The sequence below is a fragment of the Eptesicus fuscus genome, chromosome 21 (assembly GCF_027574615.1).
Source record: "Eptesicus fuscus isolate TK198812 chromosome 21, DD_ASM_mEF_20220401, whole genome shotgun sequence".
NCBI lineage: Eukaryota > Metazoa > Chordata > Mammalia > Chiroptera > Vespertilionidae > Eptesicus > Eptesicus fuscus.
In genome coordinates this window covers 27,556,326-27,579,116 of record NC_072493.1, presented here as the reverse complement: position 1 = coordinate 27,579,116, position 22,791 = coordinate 27,556,326, and the positions used below count along the sequence as shown (strand labels likewise).

The window sequence follows — 22,791 nt, the reverse complement described above, 5'->3', positions numbered from 1 at the left end:
GGCTGCCAGAGCAAGGCCTCAGGCACAGAAAAGGAGGTGCCAGCACATGAAACTAGCCTGATATGCACTGAAGGGCTAAAGGTGCCAGGGCATTGTCAGCATCTCCTAAAACTAACTTATCTCCTCTGGTTTCTGCCTCTTTTTAAGACAAAATAATAGTAAGAGACAAGTGGTCATGAAATTCCACTGAGAAGACACACTTGACAGTGACATTCTGATTCCCAGATTTGTCAAGCTTTGCTCTCACTGACTTCCATGCCCCACGACAAGAGAGAATTTGGCTGATGAGTGCCAGACGTGGACTCCATGCAATCCCATACCCAGGGCCAGAAAATTCTGAAAGATAAATCCCCCAGGGCCTCGCAGCTGCCTCTTCTATCAAGCAAGGTCCTTGCATAATTTTCTCCCTGGCACACCTTCGCGGCGTGGATCATAACTGTGAGATGATTGGGCTCCAGAGGAGCGGTCCAGGGGTGGAGTCGCAAGCCTTTCTGACGCTGCCAGGCTTCACATTTGCACCTGTATCATTGGTAGCACCATGTTTACATAACATCAGGGTTCTGTGCTCTGTTTATGGCTGCAGTGGTTGTTAAATACAGCCAAAAGTGCAGGCTCAGTGGTGCGCATTGGGCATGCTCAAACACGGCGAGGTGGCCATGCTCTTCTGAGGCTCGGCCAAAGTCACCTGAAGGTCACAGCCACGGCCATCCAAACCAGCTTAATTTGGGATTGGCAGCCCCCTCTGTCCTTCAAAACTCTGTGGATTAGATATTGGAGTTATGAGGTATCGTGTATCCTGTATCCAGAGCATGGAAGAACTCACCCGTTACACAACCAGCCACAGGAAAGCCTTCTCTTGCTCTTCGTAGCATTTAAATATCGTTTAGAGGGCAGAGAGAATGAGATGAGATGTGCTGCTTTAAAATATTTTTAAATAGATTGATTTGCTCTCAGGAGGCTGCTGTGGGGGCTGAGATCCAAAGTGGCAGTGGCCTTCATTGCAATTTTTCTATAGTGGACACGTTGGGAACTTTCTGTGCTGCCCACCGTTACTGAACACCTGTCTGAGCAAGTGATTCTTGGTGGCTCTTCTATCATTATGTGTACCATACTGTCTCTCCCCTAAAGTAGCTGTGATCTACTGGGAGATGTAAGAAATACAACCCACAAACATGTTTTTATAAAAATTACTGATACTGAGAGTCAAGCAAGCAATCCAGGCTGTAAATGTTGTAAAATGTTGAAGAAATCCAGAGACTAAGATGGCCCAGGAGGGCTGGTCGCCAAGGCCAGGATTTGAATGGGAACATTATGGATAAGGAAAAGCTGATGTGAGAGGCAGGCCAGTGTTTTAGGCACATCCAGGGACAGGAGGGAAACCCATTTTGCCGGAGAAGAGGGATTGTGTGAGAGAGTGCAGGCTACACTCTGGAGCCAAGTTAGGTAAACTGGCCTCAGGGGATGGTTGCTCAGGAAAGAGCACTGAGGTCCTGGAGCCTGTGAGAAAGCAAGGTACTTCCCCAGGGAAGGAAGAGGAGGACGTAGAACAGGGGTGAGTGTGAGTGTGCCACAGTGAGAGCTACAGAGCATCCAATCCCAGGTCCTATCGGCCAGTGATGCAAACCTGTGCTGGCCACACCATCTCTCTGAGCATACTTACCTCATCCTTGAGCTGAGAATCATAATCCCTGCCTCAAACAAGGATAGTGAAGATGATATGAAACACCATGTGTGCAGTGCCCAACCAGCGGGTGGTCATTATTACTTTTAGGGCGATGGTGTCCTGAAGCCGGCTCAGAGCAGCTGGCAAGAGCCAGTTGTTACCCTTGCTTCCTCAACTCTGCATTCACTGACGTCATGACTAACTTGAAATTGGCCACAGTGGTAGTATTTACACCATGGAAATCGGCAAATGCTATGAATCTGGACTCTTTTTTTTTTTTTCTTCTTCTTCTTCAAAAATGTGGATGTTGAACCTTTACTCATGCACCTCCGGCAATAAAAAAGGAAAATAAGAGCCAGATGTGAATGTTATTGAAAGAGGGAAGCCTAAAACTGCAAGCCTGCGCAGATTGGCCCATGTGTCCTATAGCCCTACCCTTGTAAGGTGTTGTGATTTTATCTTATATTTTGGATTTTGTCTGGCAGAGTAACTGCTTCCTGTTGAGCCTCTTGGCCCTCCTTCCAATGAGACTGGGAGAGGAGGGAAGTGGTGGGGAGTGTGTTTCAATGTCATCTTACTAAAAACATTTACTAATAAAAAGTTTAGTGTTCATATAGCAGCTGAAGATTTCTCCCAGCTTTTATTCAACAGCAACAGATTGAATCGTTGGCTTGATTTTACTACGCCGTGGCTCCACTGAGAGAGGCCAACTTCCTAAATCATGCGCCTGACAGGTGCCATATTTCTGAGCCCAGAGCCAAGTTGTGACCTTCTAGTTTCACAGTAACTAGAGCTGAGTGACATGCATAATAAAGGGAATACATAGAGCGTTTTAAAAATATGGAACGAAAGCGAAATCAGATAGAGGTGTCAGTCTGAAACTGGTTACCAAAACTGAGGTGATCCATCTTTTTGCCTGTCTCATGGTGCTGATGAGAAAAATACGATGACTTTCACCTGGCAAAAGGATTTTGAAATATCTGGGCTTGAGAATCTACCCCACACTAAGGACCATGCTCCACATAGGATTTAATCTTCACAGCCACCTTATGACTAAGGTTTTAGTGTCTCCATTTTACACCGAGGAAAGCAACAGCTAAAAAGGTTAGTACCTCTCTCAGCGACCCCTAGATTTTAAATGGCTGAACCAGGATTTGAACTCAGGTCTATCTGACTGGCCTCTGTTCTACCCACTGTCCTCAAGATACTTCCCAGTTGTCGGATCTTCCCTAACTCATCAGCTCACATGGTTTCCTCTGCCTGGAATGTTCTCTCCACCATATCTCTATTTGACTGTCTCCATTTTTTTTAAAGATTTTTTTAATTGACTTTAGAGAGGGGAAAGGAGAGGGAGATAGATATTGATGAGAGAGAGTAGCATTGCTCAGATGACTCCTGCATGCCCCCTACTGGGGATGGAGCCCACAACCCGGCATGTGCCCTGACTAGGAATCCAACCAGAGACCTCTCAGTGCATGGGACAGTGCTCAACCACTGAGCCACACTGTCCAGGGCTTGACTGTCTCCTTTTTGTTTAGGTCTCATCTATCAGGCTCTCTGAGACTCTTTCCTCAGTCAACTCTCACAAAAGAAGCCCTCCCCCACTCTGCCCACCTGTCACTTGTCACTTCTTATACCATGGCCCAAAGTGATGGCTCAGAGCAGGTATCACTCTCTGAGGTTATTGTTTTACCTGTTTACATGTTGCTCATGATCTTGCTCCCTCTTCTAGAGCATAAACTCTGACATATATGCAGTATACACATAATAGCCATGCAATGGATACTGAAAGAATAGATGGATGGGTAGAGGAATAGATGGATGGATGGATGGATGGATGGATGGATGGATGGATGGATGGAAGGAAGGAAAGATGAATAGATGGGTGGATACATGGGTGGATGAAATTGGACAAGCTCAAATTGGCCATGGTAGTTCCATTCTCCTGTGACTATGTTGAAGCCCATCTCCTACAGTCCTCCTGGGAAGCTCTCCTGTGTCCTTTCCTTACCCTCCCCTAACCATCTGAGCAGTGCCAGCTGCCCCAAAGGAGCCATATTAGTCATGGAGAAAGACCAACTGGGACACAGGCTGCTAGCTGAACAAGGGCTATGTTGCAAACAGGGAAATTCCAAGAGGATACCTGTCTGGGAGCTGCTCCCTTCAAGGCCTTTGGAGGAACTCTTATGTAACTTCTCAGCCTTTCTAACAGTTCCAGGCTCATCCTACCCTGGGACTCCCTTCTGGGTGTCCTCATTCACTGAACAAATGTGAATTGGCCCCTAATTCACAGGTATTGGAGATATTTAGTCATCAAAATGTATATGACCTCTAGCATCTAGACCTAATCTAGAGATGAAGAGGTAGCTATATAAACCACACTTTCAATATAAAAGCTGTGATGAAAGTGACCTTCAAGGTACAAAAAAGGATAGTATGACAAGGACAGAGAGAGAGGCACATCTGTGTCTGTCTGTAAGAGTCAAGGAAGAAGAGATTGCCAAGCTGAGACCAGGGAAAGGATGTTCAGGCCCAGGAGATAAAATAGGCAAAGGCACAGACGTAAGATCTATTCGCTCAACAGCTGGGCGAACTGTGAAGGGTCTTGTGTAGGCTGCTGTGAAATCCAAGCCTTGATCCGTAGGCAGTGGGAACACCTGAAGGACTGACTCAGAAGGATGCTATGATCAGATCTGAATTTTAGAAAAAGTGCATTCAGACACAAGACAGACCTTAAGGGAAGAGAGAAGAGGCTGAGAGGCCATGTAAGAGATGATTCTGGCCAGGACTAGAGCAGCAACAAAGAGAATTCAAAAATGTGCAGAGAGCTAAGAAACAGTGGTAGAGTCTAAATGATTTGGTGATTGATTAACTAGGTGTGGAGGGTAAAATGGAAGATTCTTGCCCATTCTTGGCCCTCCTGTTGATCTCCCTTAGATCTAATGCACTAGACTCTACACTTTGCTTGAGTGCCTCAATCTTACAGCTGCTGCTTGGCAGAAATGGCAGAACCCCAGATTTCAGCAAATTCCAGATGCCTGTCCCTGGTCCAGAATCAAAAACCCATGGGAGGTGCTAAAATCACAGAGATTTAGCCTCTACCTCGAGCCTACCAAATTAAGAATTCCAATGTCAGAGCCTGGAGATCTATACTTTGAACTCCACAGGTTCTATAGGGCCCACAGTCTGGGAAACACTAAATCCAGTCCCCATTATGTGGGGACAAGGGTTAAGAGCCAAGGTGTACCTCTGTCTCCACCCACTCCAGGCCAGCACAGTGCCTCCCATAAAACTAGGTCCTGGGCCAACGAACTCATCATCTGACTTGCCCCCACCTTTTCATACAGGGACAGCAGTGTAATGTGTGCTGAGCACAGGCTGCCTGGTGATCTGGTGATACATCTAGACGAAGAAGGTGACCTAGAATGTACTAAAGCAAAGGCAGTAGTTTCCCTGCCCAGCATTGTCAGGAAATTAAATGACTAAAACTATAACAAAGCAATGGGCCAAACAGTCAAGTTTAGGAACAGCTTTAACAACTAATTTCTAATGAGAGTTTCAAACACTGATTTTTTCCAGAGCAGAAAAACAAGTTGTGCTCATTTATAACCCGTCATCCACAATGAGTCGGAGGATATTTCTTTCTGTGTTGTCAGTTATCTTTCTGAGACCGTCAGAATACAAAGTAGGACGGTTGGGCCGTAAATCAGCTCTTTGGGAGCTGATAAATGGTTATTGTACAAACCCTGCATTTGCATTGGACCTGGGGACATAAATCTAGTTCTCATGATCTTACTTTTTAAAAAATTGTCTCTCTGAAGTCAGAGCAAGCAATCTATAAAGGCATTCTTTCTCGGCTGTTTATTTTTTTCACCTTTAATGTCTGCCTTTTCACTTTCTGCATTTACACGGTATTGTAAAATGTCACACATCATGTAGAAAAAAACTGCCAGGACTTTGATTTGAATCTGCCCACCAGGAATAATTTTATAACTTTTTGCTCACCGATGAATAATGATCACTTTTGTGAAGACTGTCATAATTTACTAGACTTAGAAGGAACCTTAGAGACCATCATTGAACATGCATGCCCTTTGTTTTATAGATAAGGAAACGGAGACCCAAGAGAGGAAGTAATATCACAGGCCAAGTTTGCAACAGAACCAGGGTTCTGTTTGCATTTGGGAGAAATAAGGACCCTCAATAGCATGAAGAAACAGCTGTAACCCTCATAGATAAGAATAAGTAAAGCATTCATTCATAGACAAGAGAAATATTGATAAGAAAAGCCAAGCAGCCGAGGCCGGTTTGGCTCAGTGGATAGAGCGTCGGCCTGCGGACTCAGGGGTCCCAGGTTCGATTCCGGTCGAGGGCATGTACCTTGGTTGCGGGCACATCCCCAGTGGGGGGTGTGCAAGAGGCAGCTGATCGATGTTTCTCTCTCATCGATGTTTCTGGCTCTCTGTCCCTCTCTCTTCCTCTCTGTAAAAAATCAATAAAATATATATTAAAAAAAAAAAAAGCCAAGCAGAGAGCAAGGTGCTTGTTCACTCATTCATTCATTATTGACTGGACAAGGATAGACTTTGGCCCATTCTGCTGCAACCATTACAACTATGAATGAAGAACCTATAGATGAGGCTCAGAGAGCCCTTTGTTTGGCTCAGCATATGTCAAGCAAGCAAAAATGAAACAGGTATTTTGATTTTGTTTCATTTTTGCCTGATTGACATATGCTGAGCCAAACAAAGGGCTCTCTGAGTCTCATCTATAGGGATACCTCTGTCATTTTGGGGTCTGTGCAGTCAATAGTAGGATATTCTGAAGAGCATCATAGGAAGGGTGTTTGGCTTTTGTTTGGTTTGGTTTGGTTTTGCTTTAATAGCTTTGGAAACCATGGCAAACTCAGTTCCTTGAAGATATTTTTCTTATATCTAACAGCTTTATTGAGAAATAATTTACACACCATTCAATCTACTCATTTCAAATATATAATTCAATGATCTTTAGTATATTCACAGAGTTGTAAAACCATCACCACTCTCAATTTTAGAATGATTTTGTCACTCTGAAAAGAAACCTTGTCCCTTAGCCCTCACCTCCATTCAGGAACTGGGAAGAAGGCACCTGTTCTCATCCACTGGTCCCACAAGTGTACCTGAGTGGTATGACTCAAGAAGGTTGGGTGACACCAGGCTGTGAGTGGTGTGTGTGGTGTGTGTGTGTGTGTGTGTGTGTGTGTGTGTGTGTGTGTGTGTGTGTGTGTGTGTTGGAAACACATTTAATTTGAGTTCCTATGAAGAGAAAAATTCTTAGTGAACAGTTCAATAGCTCATGCCAATATGTGCAAGGTAATTATTTTTAATGAGTGAAGTAGCCTTGATAGAAACTATTTTAAGACTTCTGCTGGAACAGGAAATCAAAGAGCTCATCTTAGTAATTTACTCATCAGTCACCAATGTTTACCAAAAGTCAGTGGTTGCCTGGGGAGAAGCGAAAGCAGAGATTAATAAGACATGTCTTCCTCAATGAACACTGTCCAGCTGAGGGAAAACACATAATTATAACATGTCATTTTGATTGCATATACATTTATGTATTAGATTAGGCCATATGAAATTGCTGATATTTGATGGGTTTTAACGAGTAAAATGGCAACTTCATGATTCAACCTAATATTTGTATAGTATTGCATTAGTTTGCTAGGGCTGCCATAACAAAATAGCACTGACAGGGAGCTTCAACAACAGAAATTTATTTCTCACAGTTCTGGAAGCTGGAAGTGTTCTTCCCAACTTGGTTTCTGGTGAGAGCCCTTTTCCTGGCTTAAGGATGTCCACCTTCTTCCTGTGTCCTCACATGGCCTTTCCACAGTGCGTGCACCTGGAGGGGAGAGAGAAAAAAATAAGAGACAGTTGCTCTCTGGTATCTCTTCTTTTTTTTAATATTTTTTATTGATTTTTAGAGAGAGAGGAAGGTAGAGGAATAGAGAGATAGAAACATCAATAAGAGAGAAACATTGATTGGATGCCTGCTGCAAGACCCCTACTAGGGACCAAGCCCACAACCGGGCATGTGCCCTGACCAGGAATGGAAGAGGTGACCTCTTGGTACATTGACTGACACTCAACCACTGAGAAACACCGGCTGGGCTGTGTCTCTTTTTATAAAGACACTAATTTTATCAGAATAGGGCCCCATCCTTATGACCTCATTTAACCTTTATTACTTCTTTGGAGGACTCATTTCCAAATATAGCCACACTGGGAATTGGGGCTTCCACATATGAATTGGAGTGGGGGAACACACAAACATTCAATTTATAATAAGGATGTAATAACCATATTACATTATATACTATATATAATGTAATACGAATATATTTTTTAGTGTATATACACACATACATGCCCAACATATATCTGGTATTTTATACCATATACCACACACATGCACATTTTAGATATAGATATAGATATATGTGTATATATACTGTATTGTATATACATATGTTGGTGTGTTGTTTTTTGGGGGGGGCGGGGAGGGTTTGCTCATTCATTTTCCTATCTGTTGACCTGTCCTTGACTAAGCCTATGATGGACCAGACATGTGACTAGTCACTGCCTATAAGAGCAGAGGAAGACAGTTCCTCCCCTGGGCCCTCACCACCTCCTATGCAAAGTTCAGTATTGGCTGATAAATGCTCTTGGTGAAGGGAAGTCTCAGGAGGGCAGGGAGCTCTCTGCCTTCTTCACGGCAATCCCCCAGACCCCAGCAGAGCACTGGGCACAGAGCAGGAATTCAAAAACTATGCCTTGAGTGAGTGTATGAAATCAACACCCAGGGCTGAGAATGTGTGGTTCTATGTGCTCTGTGGTGGGAAATAACCTGCCAACTCGCTCCCACAGAGGAACCACGGAATCACCTGTTTTGAGGATGGCTTCTGTAGACTGAGTCATGTCAAGGACACTGGAGATGTGCTCCCAGGGGTGGTCTCTCCATCTGAAGCCCAGACTCTCCTGGATCCCAAGCACTGGCCTCCGTAAGGAACAGTGTCTGAGAGCACTCGCTGGTTGGACTCCACCAGAGGGAGAAGGCCCAGCACCTGAGCTGAGCATGGCTGCCTGTAAGACCCTCCCTGTGGCAGCTTGCAGGCCGTGATCACTGACCTTCATGGCACAGTGTGAGGCTCAGCCATCCATCTCACTGCAGGCCCTGTGGCAGCCAGCCGCCTTTATCGACTTCTCAGAGGCACCAATATGCTTTCGATCCGAGCTGGGCTCACAGACTCAGGTGCTGGAGCAAAGGCCATGGCATGTCAATTAATCACCCAATAAAAATAAACTCGGAGAACAAATGCGGAGGGATTGATTAACTCTCCCATGCTGGTCTTCAGACATCCCACTCTGCTCTCCCAATGGGCATGTTTCTTCAAGACAACCCACCCTAGGAAACAATGCACCTGGCTCAGACACACCACGCCATTGGCTTAAGTGGACAAAAGCTGAACTTGACCTATAAGCTGTACCACACTGAGACCTGGTCAAAGAGGTCCCTTACCTGAGCCACATGCTGTGGAGGCCTTGCCCATCACAAATTCTGAAACACCAAAACAATTTCACTTCATATTAGTTTGCGTTTTAGCCTTGTAATAAAGTGTTATTAAAGTTTGGTGATCGACTGACCAAATGGAAATAATGGGCAGGCGATGATCTCTTGAGCTAGAGGACATTGGGCTAAGAGTATGCACATGCGTGCAGGGCAAAGAAGAAATCCAAGCCTCTTCCTGGAAATCAGAGAAAGAGAGGCTGCTTTTGTTTAAAGTTGGTCACCCAAAGTCTCCCAAAGTGGGTGTCTAGGGAGCCCAGGCCCCTGGACACTGCTGTCTGGCCCACTTGTGCTCATGTGATGACTTTCTGGGAGACCCTTATCCCTGGAAACCCTGCCTCACAGCCTCTGCCCTGGCCTGGCCCAGCATACAGGCTGGCAGGAGGAAGGCTGGCCAAGGGAGAGAACGAGAACCCAGTTAGCCTCTGTGGGGATGGGAGGGTGATCCTGGGGAGCAGGCTGCAGGGTCCTGGCTGGCATGGAGCTGGGGCAAATCTTGACTGAAATTCTTAGCTAATTAGATCAATGCTATGTGGGCCTTCCATACCTGCCCCGGCCCTGGGCCCTGGGGGTGATAAAGATGAGCAGCCACTGAAAACTCTCCCCATCACTAAAGGGACGTTAACATGAAAATATCCTTAAACAAGCCTGATCAGAAATGCACAAGAACCAAAGGGGCTTGTTCCAGAGCAAAGGGAAGGCTGGTGCTGAGGTCTTACCTTTGGTTTTAACTATTTACAAACATGTTGAGATTTTCCAGGAAAAAGTGGCAGGTTCTCTGGAGTTGGAATTAGCAGGTATTTTTTTTTCCTCCTGAGAATGTTTTATGGCCCATAGTGAGTCTAGGTCTTCAGCGTCCTAGGTGGAAGCATATGGGCCTGAAGTGATTTCATAGGAACCATCTCAGCATGAAGGCTCAGAACCCCCAAAGTCCTGCCTCCACGCCTTTGGTCCAGCTCATGAACTCCAAAGCATGAATCTTCAAGGGCAGGGACCACAGCAGCCCTTCTCTAAAGAAGATAGGGAGAGGAAAGTGGGGACTACGATCTAACTCAAAACCAAGAAAAAGATTTGATTAAGATCTTATTTTGGAAAGAAAAAATGATGACAATAAGTTTGTTTATGAGTTTGTTTTAACATACACTAATCTTGAGTGAGCACAGATGAACCATGATTGTTTGCTTTTGACGGAACTTTTCCAGCCACATCCCATGATGTACTCACTACCTCCACACCCAGCTTGGGCAGCACAGTCATCAAGAAGTGTCCTGCCAGCCATTCCAGGGCTAAGCTGTCGTCCAAAGGGCCTCTCCTGACCCTTCACTCCTCAAATCGACTCCTTTCTGAGGCTCCTGTAAACTTACTCTGCTCTCTTTTCTTCCGCCATTGACTGGCTTCTCTCTGCTGCATCCTCATTGTCCGGGTTGACTTACGTCCCTGCCCTGGTCCAACATCCTGGCACCTTGCATCTTTGGGGAGATTGGCAGGTGTACTCTCTGCTGCATTTGTGTCATATTTGGAGGGTTCTGGTCACCGAGAGGCCGCCTCACTAAGCCTGCCCACCAGGATTGAGCAGGGTGGGATGTTGGAGACAATTATAGACGTGGCCAGGAATTCACTCATGACGTCGCCAGGGCACTAGTCAGGCCGTCCTTGCAGGTCTTGTTCCTATGTGCATTCTCGGACCCAGGAGCACAGTGAACGAATGGGCGAAAAGCCTCACACCAAGGAAAGCTTACGTCTTCCAACTCGTACCAAGTTCCAAGTCATCCCCCTGTTCGTTTCTGGGTGTGGTTACTAGTGCTTGGGGAAAAACCACCAACATAGATATGCAGATGGGAAACTTAACCCTGACCCTGACAGTGCCCGTAAGAGGAGCCAGGCTTGATCACTAATGATGAAATTAATGATAGTGCGCATGAACAATGGAAACCATCTTGTGGTCGCATCTTTAAAGCATCTGTTTAATGCTTCCGCCAACACCGAAGTGGTAACATGTTTTCATCTGGAATTGACAAGTGCTCTCGTGGGTGTGGGAGAGCAGAGTTTCTGAAGTCCCAGTCTGTCACTCAAAGAGCCACATTTTAGTCACTTTATCAAGGTCCCATTTTCCCGACTTTTCTGACAGTGTTAAATTTGGGCTTTGCACATTGAATCTGTGTTTCAGTTTTCTCTATATTTCTCTGGGATCAATTTTGCCGGAAGCAACAATGAGAGGACCTGTGAAGACGCTCATAAGCAGCCTGAGGACATGGCTTCCTTTCCTTAGTGCCTGCTGCATTTGCACGAGTTTCACAGGCAGGGTGAACGGCTTCCTAAGCCATCTTGGGAAATGATTTAGCAAAACGGGATGAAACCCCAACTAGAATGAACCCGGTCAGGGCCAAGTCCTGCTGCAGGCACACAAAGGTCCTGCGGCAGCCGCAGCCGATGTAAGGAGCTCCGCGGTAAATTTTGGCAAAGGATTAATGGCCTCAAAAAAGAGAGCAGGCGTGACCTTTGCTGGGAAAATCGAGAAGCCGACTTGCCTTGCCTGGAACGGGGTGGGAGTGTGTTTAGGGATGATGTGTAAGGTCGCCCGGCAAGTAGCTGGTGCCTTGGGAATGGCAGGTCCCTCTGCTTGCCAGGGAGGGCTCAGTCTGTGCAGGACTCACAGCTGAGGAGCCGGTGGGGCTGGCAGGAAAGGGTTTTTCTGCAGGCACATCCCTGATTCATGATGCTCACTACGTCAGCTGCACCTTCGCTGGGGCCCACCGCTTTCTCTCCACTAGCAAAAGCAGAAAGTGACTGAGGGACTATTTTTTAGAGTAAATCATTCTCAGACCTCAGTTATTCTTTATATCTTTATCAAACTGAGACATTTGTTCCAGGGAAAGTCTCTAAGTTTGACTTAAATGTTGTGAATATGAGCCTTCCAATAAAAAAACAGCTTACACCAATATTATTTGAGAATTTCTAATGATAAAGAATTTCTAAATTCATATACATGTGCTATATGATGCTAAACCTTTCTCAAATATGTATGATTTTTTGTAAACAGAAATATGATTTTAAGGAAATGTTAATAGTTTGAGAGGGAGTTAGGAAATGTTACCATTCTGTAGATTCCAAACGTTTGTTCCTGAATTATCCCCCTAAGGCAGGGGTGGGGAACCTTTTTTCTGCAAGGGCCACTTAGATATTTAAAACATCATTAACATGACATACAAAATTATCAACTTAAAAATTAGCCTGCTATATTTGCTCAAACACATTAACTCAACCCTACTGCCTTGGCGGGGCCAGACCAAATGATTTTGCGGGCTTTATGGCCCGAGGGCGGGACGTTCCCCACCCCTGTGCTAAGAAAAACTCAGCCACCGGATCTAGCCCCAGGGTTTCAGCTCCAAGCTTCATCATTATGGGTAGAATGAGGACCTCAAGCTTTGGGCAATCAGAACCCCCTGGAGAACCTGGTAAAAATGAAAAGGCCCGATCATACTCAACAAGCCTGGTGAATGCCAGAATTGGAGAAGCAATAGTATAGAAAAATGACAACCCTCATGGGCTCCTTCCAAGGCCAACAAAAAATACAGGCTATGTTTAGGAGACAGAGATCTGCATTGAAAGCACAGTTCTATTTAAAAGCTATATGATGTGGGTAAGCTACTGGTCCACTCTGAACCTTTGTCTCCTCATCTGTCAAATGGGGGTGATAAGATCTACCTCCCTGGTTGATGGGCTGATGACACCCAATAATGTACATACATTGTGTGGCACTTCCTTGGCAATCAATGAATGTGTGCTTCCAGTTCTAGATACATCAACAGAAAGTAAATACTAAAAATATTAAAAACTTTCCCTGCACAAGATGTGTTATGTGAGGGAAACTGCCTTCACAATTCTAATCATACGTGTAATTAAATAACCATTTGGGCAGTTTCTAATTACTAATCCTCTTTCCCTGCTACAGTATAAGTTACAACAAAGCAGGGAATCCAGTGTTGCATACCCAGCACTCAGTGCCTGTCACTGAGACACTCAGTAAACATTTATACAAAATGAGTGAGTGAACAGTATGCTCACGTTGAGAACATGCCTGTGTGCATATATATATATCTACACATAAGCTAAAAGGCTATAGATTAAGACTCTAATAGTGCTTTTTTCTCTATTCCCTTAATTTTCTACAATGAACACAGGACACCTAATCAATGTGTCCTTAAGTAAACGTGAGAGGGTTGAAGCCAGCTACCACCTTGCCTAACAGAACATGTTCCTTTGTGATTTCCAGCTTCCTCGAGGGTTTTGACATGTGTTCCCTAGAATTAAAATGGTTTTAGGAGAAACAAGAACTGAGTTATTTCCAAAAATAAGTCGAATTTCTTTTGACCCACCATGGACCATGGACCCTGTACTCAGAAAAGAGTGAACACAGCAGGCCAGAGACTGAGGTCCCAGAAAGCCCTTCTTGCAAGGTTGGCCCTTGGCTGGCATCTGGGAACTTGGATCTCAGGAGGGTCCTACCACTCTACCTGATAAGAGTGGCTCCCTGTGCCTAAGGTGTTGAACAAACAAATATGGTTTATGCTGAACACCTGCTTTCCTTCCGAAAGTCAGGAATTTTGCCCCATGCTAGGCAGAGGGTGGCTACATGGCCAGCCTCCAACAAAAACCTGGGCACTGAGTCATTTTTCAATAAGTTTCACTGGTGGGCAGCGCTTTCCATGTGTCATCATAACTCATTTCTGGGGGAGTTCAGCACATCCTGGGGGACTCCACTGGGAGGGGACTCTGGAACCTGGTGCCTGGTTCCCCCAGACTTCACCCAACGCTGTTCCCTGTGCTGATTTTGCTCTGCGTCCTCTATGGTAATAATTCCCAGGCATGGGGATATACATCCTGAGTCCTGTAGGTCCTCCTAGCAAGTCCCTGACCCCAGGGTGGTCTTTGGGACCCCTGACACATGGGCTCACCTGATTAAGCCCTTGTTGACAGTATGTAAGAAGTCTGAGCCACAGAAGGGAGGTCTGCAGCAGCGTCTGGGTGGGAGTCTGGCTGTGACAAAAGAGAAAGACGGTGCAGTGGCCCTTTTGACAGAGAGGGCCATCCAGGGGGGAAGGGACGGATGGGCACCTCAGGACAAAATTCTTTAGAATTCTGGGTCTTCCAGGATATGAGTCATTCAAAGCCTGTTGAAGAAGGCTTGTACTTTCAGTCACTCACCCATCCATTCATTCGACAAGTGAGCCCCTACCTAGTCAGTGTGGTCCAGGCCCTGTCCAGGCACCAGCATGGAGGGCTGATGAAGAGATGAGGTGACTGTCCCAGGGAGCTCACATTCTAAGTCAGAAAGCAGCCAGGGTTGGAGGCAGACTTCAGATAGGCCCATCCGCAATGTCTCTGCCGGGGACATAGAGCCCAGTGCTGTGGCTGAGATCTCGATGGTGATAAGGCACATGAGGAAATCTAAGGAGACAAGTGGGAAATCTGTGAGCCAAAGTGAGAAAGACTTGAGACTAGAACAAACTTGCTATTTTGAAGGAACAAAAGGAAGGCCCATGTGTCTAGAGCTTAGCGAAGGTGAGGAAAGAGGCAGGAAATGAGGGTGGATAGTTAGGCAAGGCCTTGGAGACCATGGCCAGGAGCTTGGATTTATTCTATACCCAAAGAGGATTCTATGCAGGGACTCACACAATATGACATCGAATTGAAAACGATGAGGCTGGTTGCTCTTTGGAGAATGGAGGGTGATCAGTAGAACAGAAGCAAAGAGTCGGGTGCCGTGCAGAGGTCCAAACAAAAGATGATCCCTAGTGGTCTCGCCTCCTACTTCCTACAAAGGAACAGAGATAATGGCTTACACCAGCCCTACTGGACCCATTGCAGGGGTGGGAGGTATCTCCTTAGACATAGTGTGCTTTGCTTATTTTCATAATCGGAGTCAGAGTGTCTGGGGGGAACCAACCCAGCCTTGGTACGTTGCCTTCATGAGATGGCAGCTGCCATGAGAATGTTGGTCGGAATTGTGATCTAGTAGAGCCTCGTGTAGAGGACCACCAGGGGCTCTGAGATGCCGGGGTGGGGGTGTCCAGGGAAGGGTCTAGAGGCATCAGCAGTTCCTACCCGGTCTCCAGCTGTTACTGAGCCACAGAAGGTCATAGCCCCACACTAGGCGAGGCCAGCTCTATCCTCATCTTCCCCACCCTAGGAGGTCCTCCTGAGGCCACTCTCTGGACAGCTCTTCTTGTCCACGTCCGCTGGTTGTGGCATCTCCGCATCCCTGGGAAGTCCTTCCTGTGACTAAGGCTGCTTTCTTTCGCGCTGGCTCCCCAGGAGAAGGGAAGAACGCAGTGTCTGGCGTCCCCATGGGCCCTGTGATGGGCTGTGGCATCTACTGGAACTGGGATTCGGGAATTCACTGGCCCTCGAGTCTCTGCTGTGTTTCTGTCAGAAGATTTGGCATGTGCCCTTTCCTTTATACTCAGAGCCACCACATGCACTATTTGAAACCAGTGTATGTCCTTCCCCTGAGAACTCTATAACTTCCTAGTTCTGTTTTTAAATAAAGTGGTTGATGTGAGTCAGTCATGCAGGTATTCCATCTAACACAGGGGCCGCTGGGCTGGAACTAATGGGGAGCTGAGAGGCGCCTGCTGTTTCCTCTCTCCCAGGTTTTGCAGGGCCGTTTGCTTCCTGAGCAGGACGAGGAAGTCCCTCTGCACTTCCCTTTCCTTCGTTTGCATTGTCCAGGCTCTCATAGTCTTTCCCATCCTCACTAACGCCTCGTTGAGGATGAGCTGCAGTGAGGCTCCTATGTTGGTCCCAAAAAAACCAACCCTCCCTGTAATATCAGCCAGGATATTGCTGATGGTCCCCAATTAGTGTTTGCTGTAGACCAGTTTCCATTGCTGTGGCGTGTCTGCAAAGCCCTGGGCTCCTGGAGGCTTCCTCTGATATACCCCCACCCACCACCCCCCAAACGCAAATCCGCTCCCCAGGTAATCCATGCTACCAGTTTGTGAACAAACACCAAGACCTCTCTGTGCATTTACATATATTCTAACATGCCCCAGGGTCAAAAGGCACCACAAAGATATCCACCTGTGTTCCCCCCCAAACGGACAATGAGTCAACACAGTTTTTGGAAAGGTCTAGCTTTCCCAAACAATTGAGCGTGCTACTTATATCAAACAATAACTTTACAAACCTTTTATAATTACCTATAAAATCTATCTGGATGGGTAGATAAATAGATCGATAGATCTCTGGCTAATATATATTAGGTATATATTAGATATCTATATTTATCTGTAACCGGCCCATTTCCAGTGCTCTATTATATGGCATTGATCCATTTGGCTATTCCTGTACTAATTGCACTGTATTCCTTTGTCACATTTTTAATCTAAAACAAAAGGAAGGCTGTACGAGCCCATATGGTTTGTGTATCAATGCTGAGCAAACATGGATCCCCACAGCGCAGAGCGTGAGCCCAAGAAGCCTGCAGAAGGGCCGTGTCAAACCTTTGAGTCTCCTCCTCCTCCCACCGGGACCAGGGCCCCTGAGGGCTGAGCCGCAGCCGCTGCTCTGCAAGTTCTTCCCAGTCCACACCTGCCTGGCCTCTCTCCTGAGAGCTCTCTTCCCGCTCTGCTGGGGCCTGCTGACAGTAACCCCGCTTCCCGGGAGGGTGCAGGGCCCGAGCATGTGGTTGGGTGCCCCGTCCCCACACCCCACACTGCCTGATCCCGCTAATGAGCCTGCCGGGCATCCCCTGGCTGACACTTGGGAGCTGCTGAGCTTTGGCGAGCACTCAAGCAGCTCCTGCGTGGCTATATTACAGACAGAAAGGAGTCCTGTTTTAATTTGGCTTTTCTTCCCCAATAACAAGCAAAGTTCACATTACAGATAAATTGCCCGGAAATTCCAATTTAATAAGGCATATGCATTTTTCAAGCCCAGAAGCACAGAAAACAACTCACACGCTGGTATTTTTACACCGAAAGGTTTATTAAAAAGACAGCTTTGAAAATGTCAGAAGTTTACGCAGAGAGCCAGGCCAGTTGGTCAAAAGGGCAGATCTGACAGCAGGGCCCACGGGCCGGGCAGCAGAGGAGCAGGTTGGCTGGAGGCCATGAGCTGCTGCTCTCCCTTTTGGGGAGAAAGCTCCGAGGCTGGGGAGGGTGACCCCCCACATTCAGGGTCATCCACCCAGCTCTTCATTTGGTTGGACTGCGTGGACACAGCGTCACCAGCACTGGACACTTGGGGGTGCTCCGCAAACTCCACGGCCCTGTCCTCTCCGTGGCTGGGATTCTGGTAGGAGCAGCACGCTGGCATCAAGGCCTCCGATGGGAAGAGGCAACAAATGAAATAACAGAGGGAAACAAAATTGAAGGGCCCTGTGGAAACACAAATAACACAGCAATGGATGCCTGATTGTTTGTTAAGGAAGAAAACAGTGAGATGCTGGCCTGTGACCCCCCCCCCCCGCCACCCCCCCCGCCGCCACCCCCAGCATTGCTTTCATGGGGAATGTGATGCGCACAGGCCTCACCCACTGTGCACTGCTGTTAGGGGACAGCTCCCAAGGTCACGCCCCAGCCTTGAACTGCATATAACAACGTCTTACACAGGAGAGGAAGCAAACATGTTCACTGGGCTGCAAAACCGCAGCATCACCAGACCAAAACATGACAGAGGGAGAGACAAAGAGCATTGTTTCATTGCCAACATGAAAAGCTCGATTATTTCTGTTTCCATTTATATTCTAAACTCTGAGTTGAGAAATCAGAGAATAAATTGTGGTCTGTTTAAATTTTTCATTATTTCAAATATGTTTAACCACCACAAACCACTCCTAGATCAAGGGTGAACTTGCTACCTACAAAATGGGAAACAAATGTTACCTTTCTTTGCATTTTCTATTTCTGTGATTGTTGCAACTGAAAGAGAAAGGATGTACCGCACTAACATTTACTAGGCAGCCACCATGTGCCAGGCATTCATCTTGGCCCTGGGGATGCAGAATAGCCAACACCTGGCCCTGGGCATAAGTAACACACTGTTTCCTGGTTAAGATCCACACATGCCTGGAATCTGGCACACCTGTCCTGAATTCCAGCTTTGCCACTTCTTAGCTGCGCTGCTTTTGGCAAGTTGCTAAGCCTCTCTGAATCTTGGTTATCTTATCTTTAAAACAGGGATGATACCAACTTTATTTGGTGATTGTGAACCACGAAAATAAATGTGATGCTAAATTATTTAGCACAAAACCAGGCACAATAGGCAGGCAGTAGTTCAGCCAAGTCTACCTCTTCCTGACATCAAGAAGCTCAGAGAATGACCTAGTTGGCTTGGCTCAGTGGATAGAGCGTTGACCTGCAGACCAAAGGGTCCCGGGTTCGATTCTGGTCAAAGGCACGTACCTCAGTTGCAGGCTCCTCCCCGGTCCAGCCCCTGGTCAGGGCACATGCAAGAGGCAACCAATGGATGTATTTCTCTCACATCGATGTTTCTCTCTGTCTTTCCCTCTCTCTTCCACTTTCTCTAAAAATCCATGGAAAAATATCCTTGGGTGAGGAGTAAAATAAAATTAGAGGAAGCTCAGAGAAGGCAGCAGATGCACAAGGGCCCATATTACACTCTAACAGGCATTTTAATCTATGCACATACCCAGCAAGGACCTAGAAGAGAGAATGACTAATTCTAACTGGGGATCTCATACACTTGACCAGGAGGAGACATGTCAGCTGGGTCCTAGAAGGTAGGGGTTTGCAGGTAGACGTATAAAATCGCTGTCAAAATGAAAGACAGGCCCGGCCATGTGGCTCAGTGGTTGAGCATCGACCTATAAACCAGGAGGTCACAGTTTGATTCCTTGTCAGGGCACATGCCCAGGTTGTGGGCTCGATCCCCAGTTAGGGGGAGTGCAGGAGGCACTCTCTCTCTCCCTCTCCCTTCCTCTCTGAAATCAATAAAAATGTATGTTTATTTTTAAAAACTGGACTTGGACTCAGGAGAGGAGCTGTGAGCTTTGCCTCTCTGGGAGACGGGCAGAGAAGAGTCCCCTCCTCACAGGCTTGTCATGATGCTTAGCGTGGAGCAGGCCCTAAGCTGAGCCATTACTTTCTGAATGAACCTTGCACCTGTAATGATATTTTTGGATTTGTGTTAAGATGAGGATTATCGGGCACTCAGCACAGGAGCGTGTACCAGCACTCTGAAAACGTCTTGAACCTGTCTGGAATGTGATCCGGTGCTTGTTTGGGACTTTTCCAGGTATTCTGTCTACAAGGACCCAGCAGGCTGGCTGGACATTAACCCCATCAACGGGACTGTGGACACCACCGCCGTGCTGGACCGCGAGTCCCCGTTCGTCCACAACAGCGTCTACACTGCCCTCTTCCTGGCCATCGACAGTGGTGAGCGAGTCTTTAAATGCCATCAAGCACGTACTTTTCCGTTGTAAATATCTTTTTCACTTACTCTGATATGCCTGGGAGTGTTTTGGGGAAGAATGTAAGTGTGCGGCGGCGCGGAAAGCTAACGTGGAAGCACACAGCAGCCAAGTCCCAGAGTTCTCAGGTCTTTGTCGCGTTCGAGGTCGGAGCAGAGGGCTCACTGGGCTCCAACTCAGGCCGGCCCTGCGGTGAGGGAGCCACGGCGATGTCTTTCGTCTTGGCGTCTTTTACTTACTGCAGGTGAAAGTCCCAGGTGACACCCAACCCTGGTGATGGAATGGTGCCTGCAGCACACATCCAGTCGTGGCATGCTGCCCTGGGAAGCACCCGGTGCCCTCCGCTAGCTTCATACTCACAAAACAATTGCCGTTCATTCAAAAGCTAGCGGTCAGCATCCACGGGCTGGACCCCACTCTAGATGCTGGGGGTGTTGCAGTGAACAGACAAAAATGGCTATCCCCATGCAGCTGGCACGATTTTGGAGAGAGGAAGAAAATGGAGTAAAATACATAATACACTTTTTTTTTTTTGAAAAATGGAAAGCGTACTACTTATGTGTGAAACAGGGAAATCAGGAAACGAGATCACAGATGCCAGGGTGCGATCGTTTTAACTCAGCAGCCCCAGAGAGCCTTGTGAGTGAGTGACAACATGAATGAAGCAAACACTGGAGCAGAGAGAGTGGGTGATCCCTGAAGGGAGGGGGGCAGCCCCCATACCTCCTCGGCTTCCACTTGGTGCGAAATGGGCCAAGTTCTGAGTAGCGTTCAAACACCGTGACCATTCCGTTGCTGTGTTGAGACCAGCTGTGGGGGACACAGGCAGGAGTGGGGAGACCTCATAGGAAACTGATGGTAATTTAGGCAAGATGGTGGCTTGGACCGGTAAGAGGGGAGGGCATGAAAAGGGATCAGATCATGGGGATGTTCTGTATATTTCAGACACAAAACTAGCGGGATTTGCCATTGGCTGAGACGGGGGATCAGAGTTGTTTTGGGGATATGTTAAGCCGAGCTGTCTTTTGTGTCAAACACACATGAAGGTCTGCTCTCCCTATTATTCCTAAAAGCCAGGTGTCCGAAGCTGAAAATTCAGTGTGAGACCTACAGGTCAAAAGGATTACCTGTAAGTCTCTCTATGTGTAGCCTTCATTACACTCGGCAATGGTGAACTGAGAGTTCTCAGAGCCCCTCCTACAGGCTGGGCACTCACACACACACCAAGGCGGAGAGCGCGCGTCTAGGGAGCGAGGCGGCGGGGTGACACACAACAGGCAGAGCGGCTTCTAGATGAAGTCGGCCTTGAGCCTGGGCTTGGGTCAGTGGCAGGTCAGGAAGTGGAGCCGCCTGGGTGCGTGGAGCAGAGGAAGCAAAACTAGAAGGGCGCCCGGCCTGGGAGGCAAGAGGCAGGAAGGGAAGCGTTGTAGCCGCTGCGAGTGAATATGTAGACATACTTCCTGCGGAGGAAACTGCCCTGATGAGGCAGCTCGGGGACAGGCGCCCACAGGGAGCCGGGCCTGTGCTTGGTCCTGGAGGCTGTAAGATGAACAACACGTGGTCCTTGTGCTCAGTGAATAAGGCGTTCTTTGGGGGATAGTTAACAAAAGATGGCGATAGGAAGCATACTGTTCTGATGGAACCACGTCCAGAGGAGCCCCTCGTCCAGCCTCGGGGCAGCCAGGGAGTTTCTTGGAGGGGCCTCCAAGCAGAGTGGGAAAGGATGGCTCATTCTAATAGAAGCCTGTAAGGATGTGGGGATGGGGGGCCTGGCACAGCAGGCCCCATATGTGCCCACGCCAGGGCGGAGGAGCAGGTGGGCCCCTGGCTGTTCTAAGGTTGGAACTAGGTCTCGTTCCGATCAGTTTCTAGCCTCTCGGAGGCACTATCACAATGCCTGGCTCGGAGCAGGGGCTCGCCTGGCTGACAGGTCGTGAAACAGGCCTCGAAATGCCCCGTGTGCTGTGCCGAGGGGGTTGGCTTATGCTGCTTACTTGCCACCAGAAGGAACTTTGTGGATGGGCTTCTTGATCTTGTGAAACTGGATTATATGGGTATATTCCGACTTTGGAAAATCTTCAAGCTGTGCATTTATAGAAGCATGAACATTTCTATTTCAATAAAAACTTAACCGCCCAGCCAATGTGGCTCAGTGGTTGAGCATTGTCCTATGAACCAGGAGATCACAGCTGATACCCGGTCGGGGCATATGCCCAGGATGTGAGCTTGATCCCCAGTGTGGAGCGGTTCTCTCTCATCATTGATATTCCTCTCTCTCTCTCTCTCTCTCTCTCTCTCTCTCTCTCTCTACCTATCTATCTCTAGAATCAACAAAATATATTTTTTAAACTTAACAAAAAAAAAAATGACTTTACACAGAGCATGTACCCGGTCCACTGTGCCTTCCCCAGGAAGGCCATAACCATTCACAGATTCCTTAAGTTCCGGTTTACCCTAGAGATAGCCTCTCAGCACCTCTTCATTGTTGGGAAGGACCATCCTCAGCTGCTGCTGGGCCAGGAAAGGTGAGTGAGAGGATGGCTGCAGAGAGAACAGAGCAGAGCCCACGCTCTGCTCTCCCTCTGGGGGAAGAAGGGCACAGCAGAACTTGTAAAACGGAGCTCTGCTTACTCAGTTCAGAACAACCATAGTTTTCTCCCAGGTGCCTCTGCGAGGCTAGAAACTGATCGGAATGGTGAATGCAGAGGGGTGGTTGGAAGCAGGGCTGACAACCTGTTCTGAGGTTAAGAGAACGAAAAAGCCCTTTGGACCTTGGGGCCCCAAAGCTAGCCTCGAAAGATCTAGAATCACCCTTCACAATAATATTGGCAATGCCTGGGTTATAGAGGGTTTGGGGTGCAAAAGACACTTCAGCCCCTCCCTGCGGGCAGAAGCTAAATTGTAACCCACAGAGTGCTCAAGGATGTACAAGGCATTTTTCGTAAACTGTTATCAGTTTTAATGGGCTACAAATTGCCTAACAACATTGTTTCATTATAACGGAAATGCTTTTTGTTTTGCTAAAGCAGGACTGGCTATATAGTTAAATGATTGGAAGAGTAAAGCCTTTAATCCTATAGAT

General features: G+C 47.3%; 1 protein-coding gene across 1 annotated transcript in view; it reads left to right on the top strand.

Annotated features, from left to right (window-relative positions):
- CDH13 (cadherin 13) overlaps nucleotides 1-22,791 on the top strand; it is a 1,044,015-nt gene that overhangs the window by 995,852 nt on the left and 25,372 nt on the right. The window contains exon 11 of the mRNA XM_008139707.3: nucleotides 19,532-19,674. Coding sequence (XP_008137929.2) covers nucleotides 19,532-19,674 — 143 coding nt within the window. The remainder of the gene's footprint in view (nucleotides 1-19,531; nucleotides 19,675-22,791) is intronic.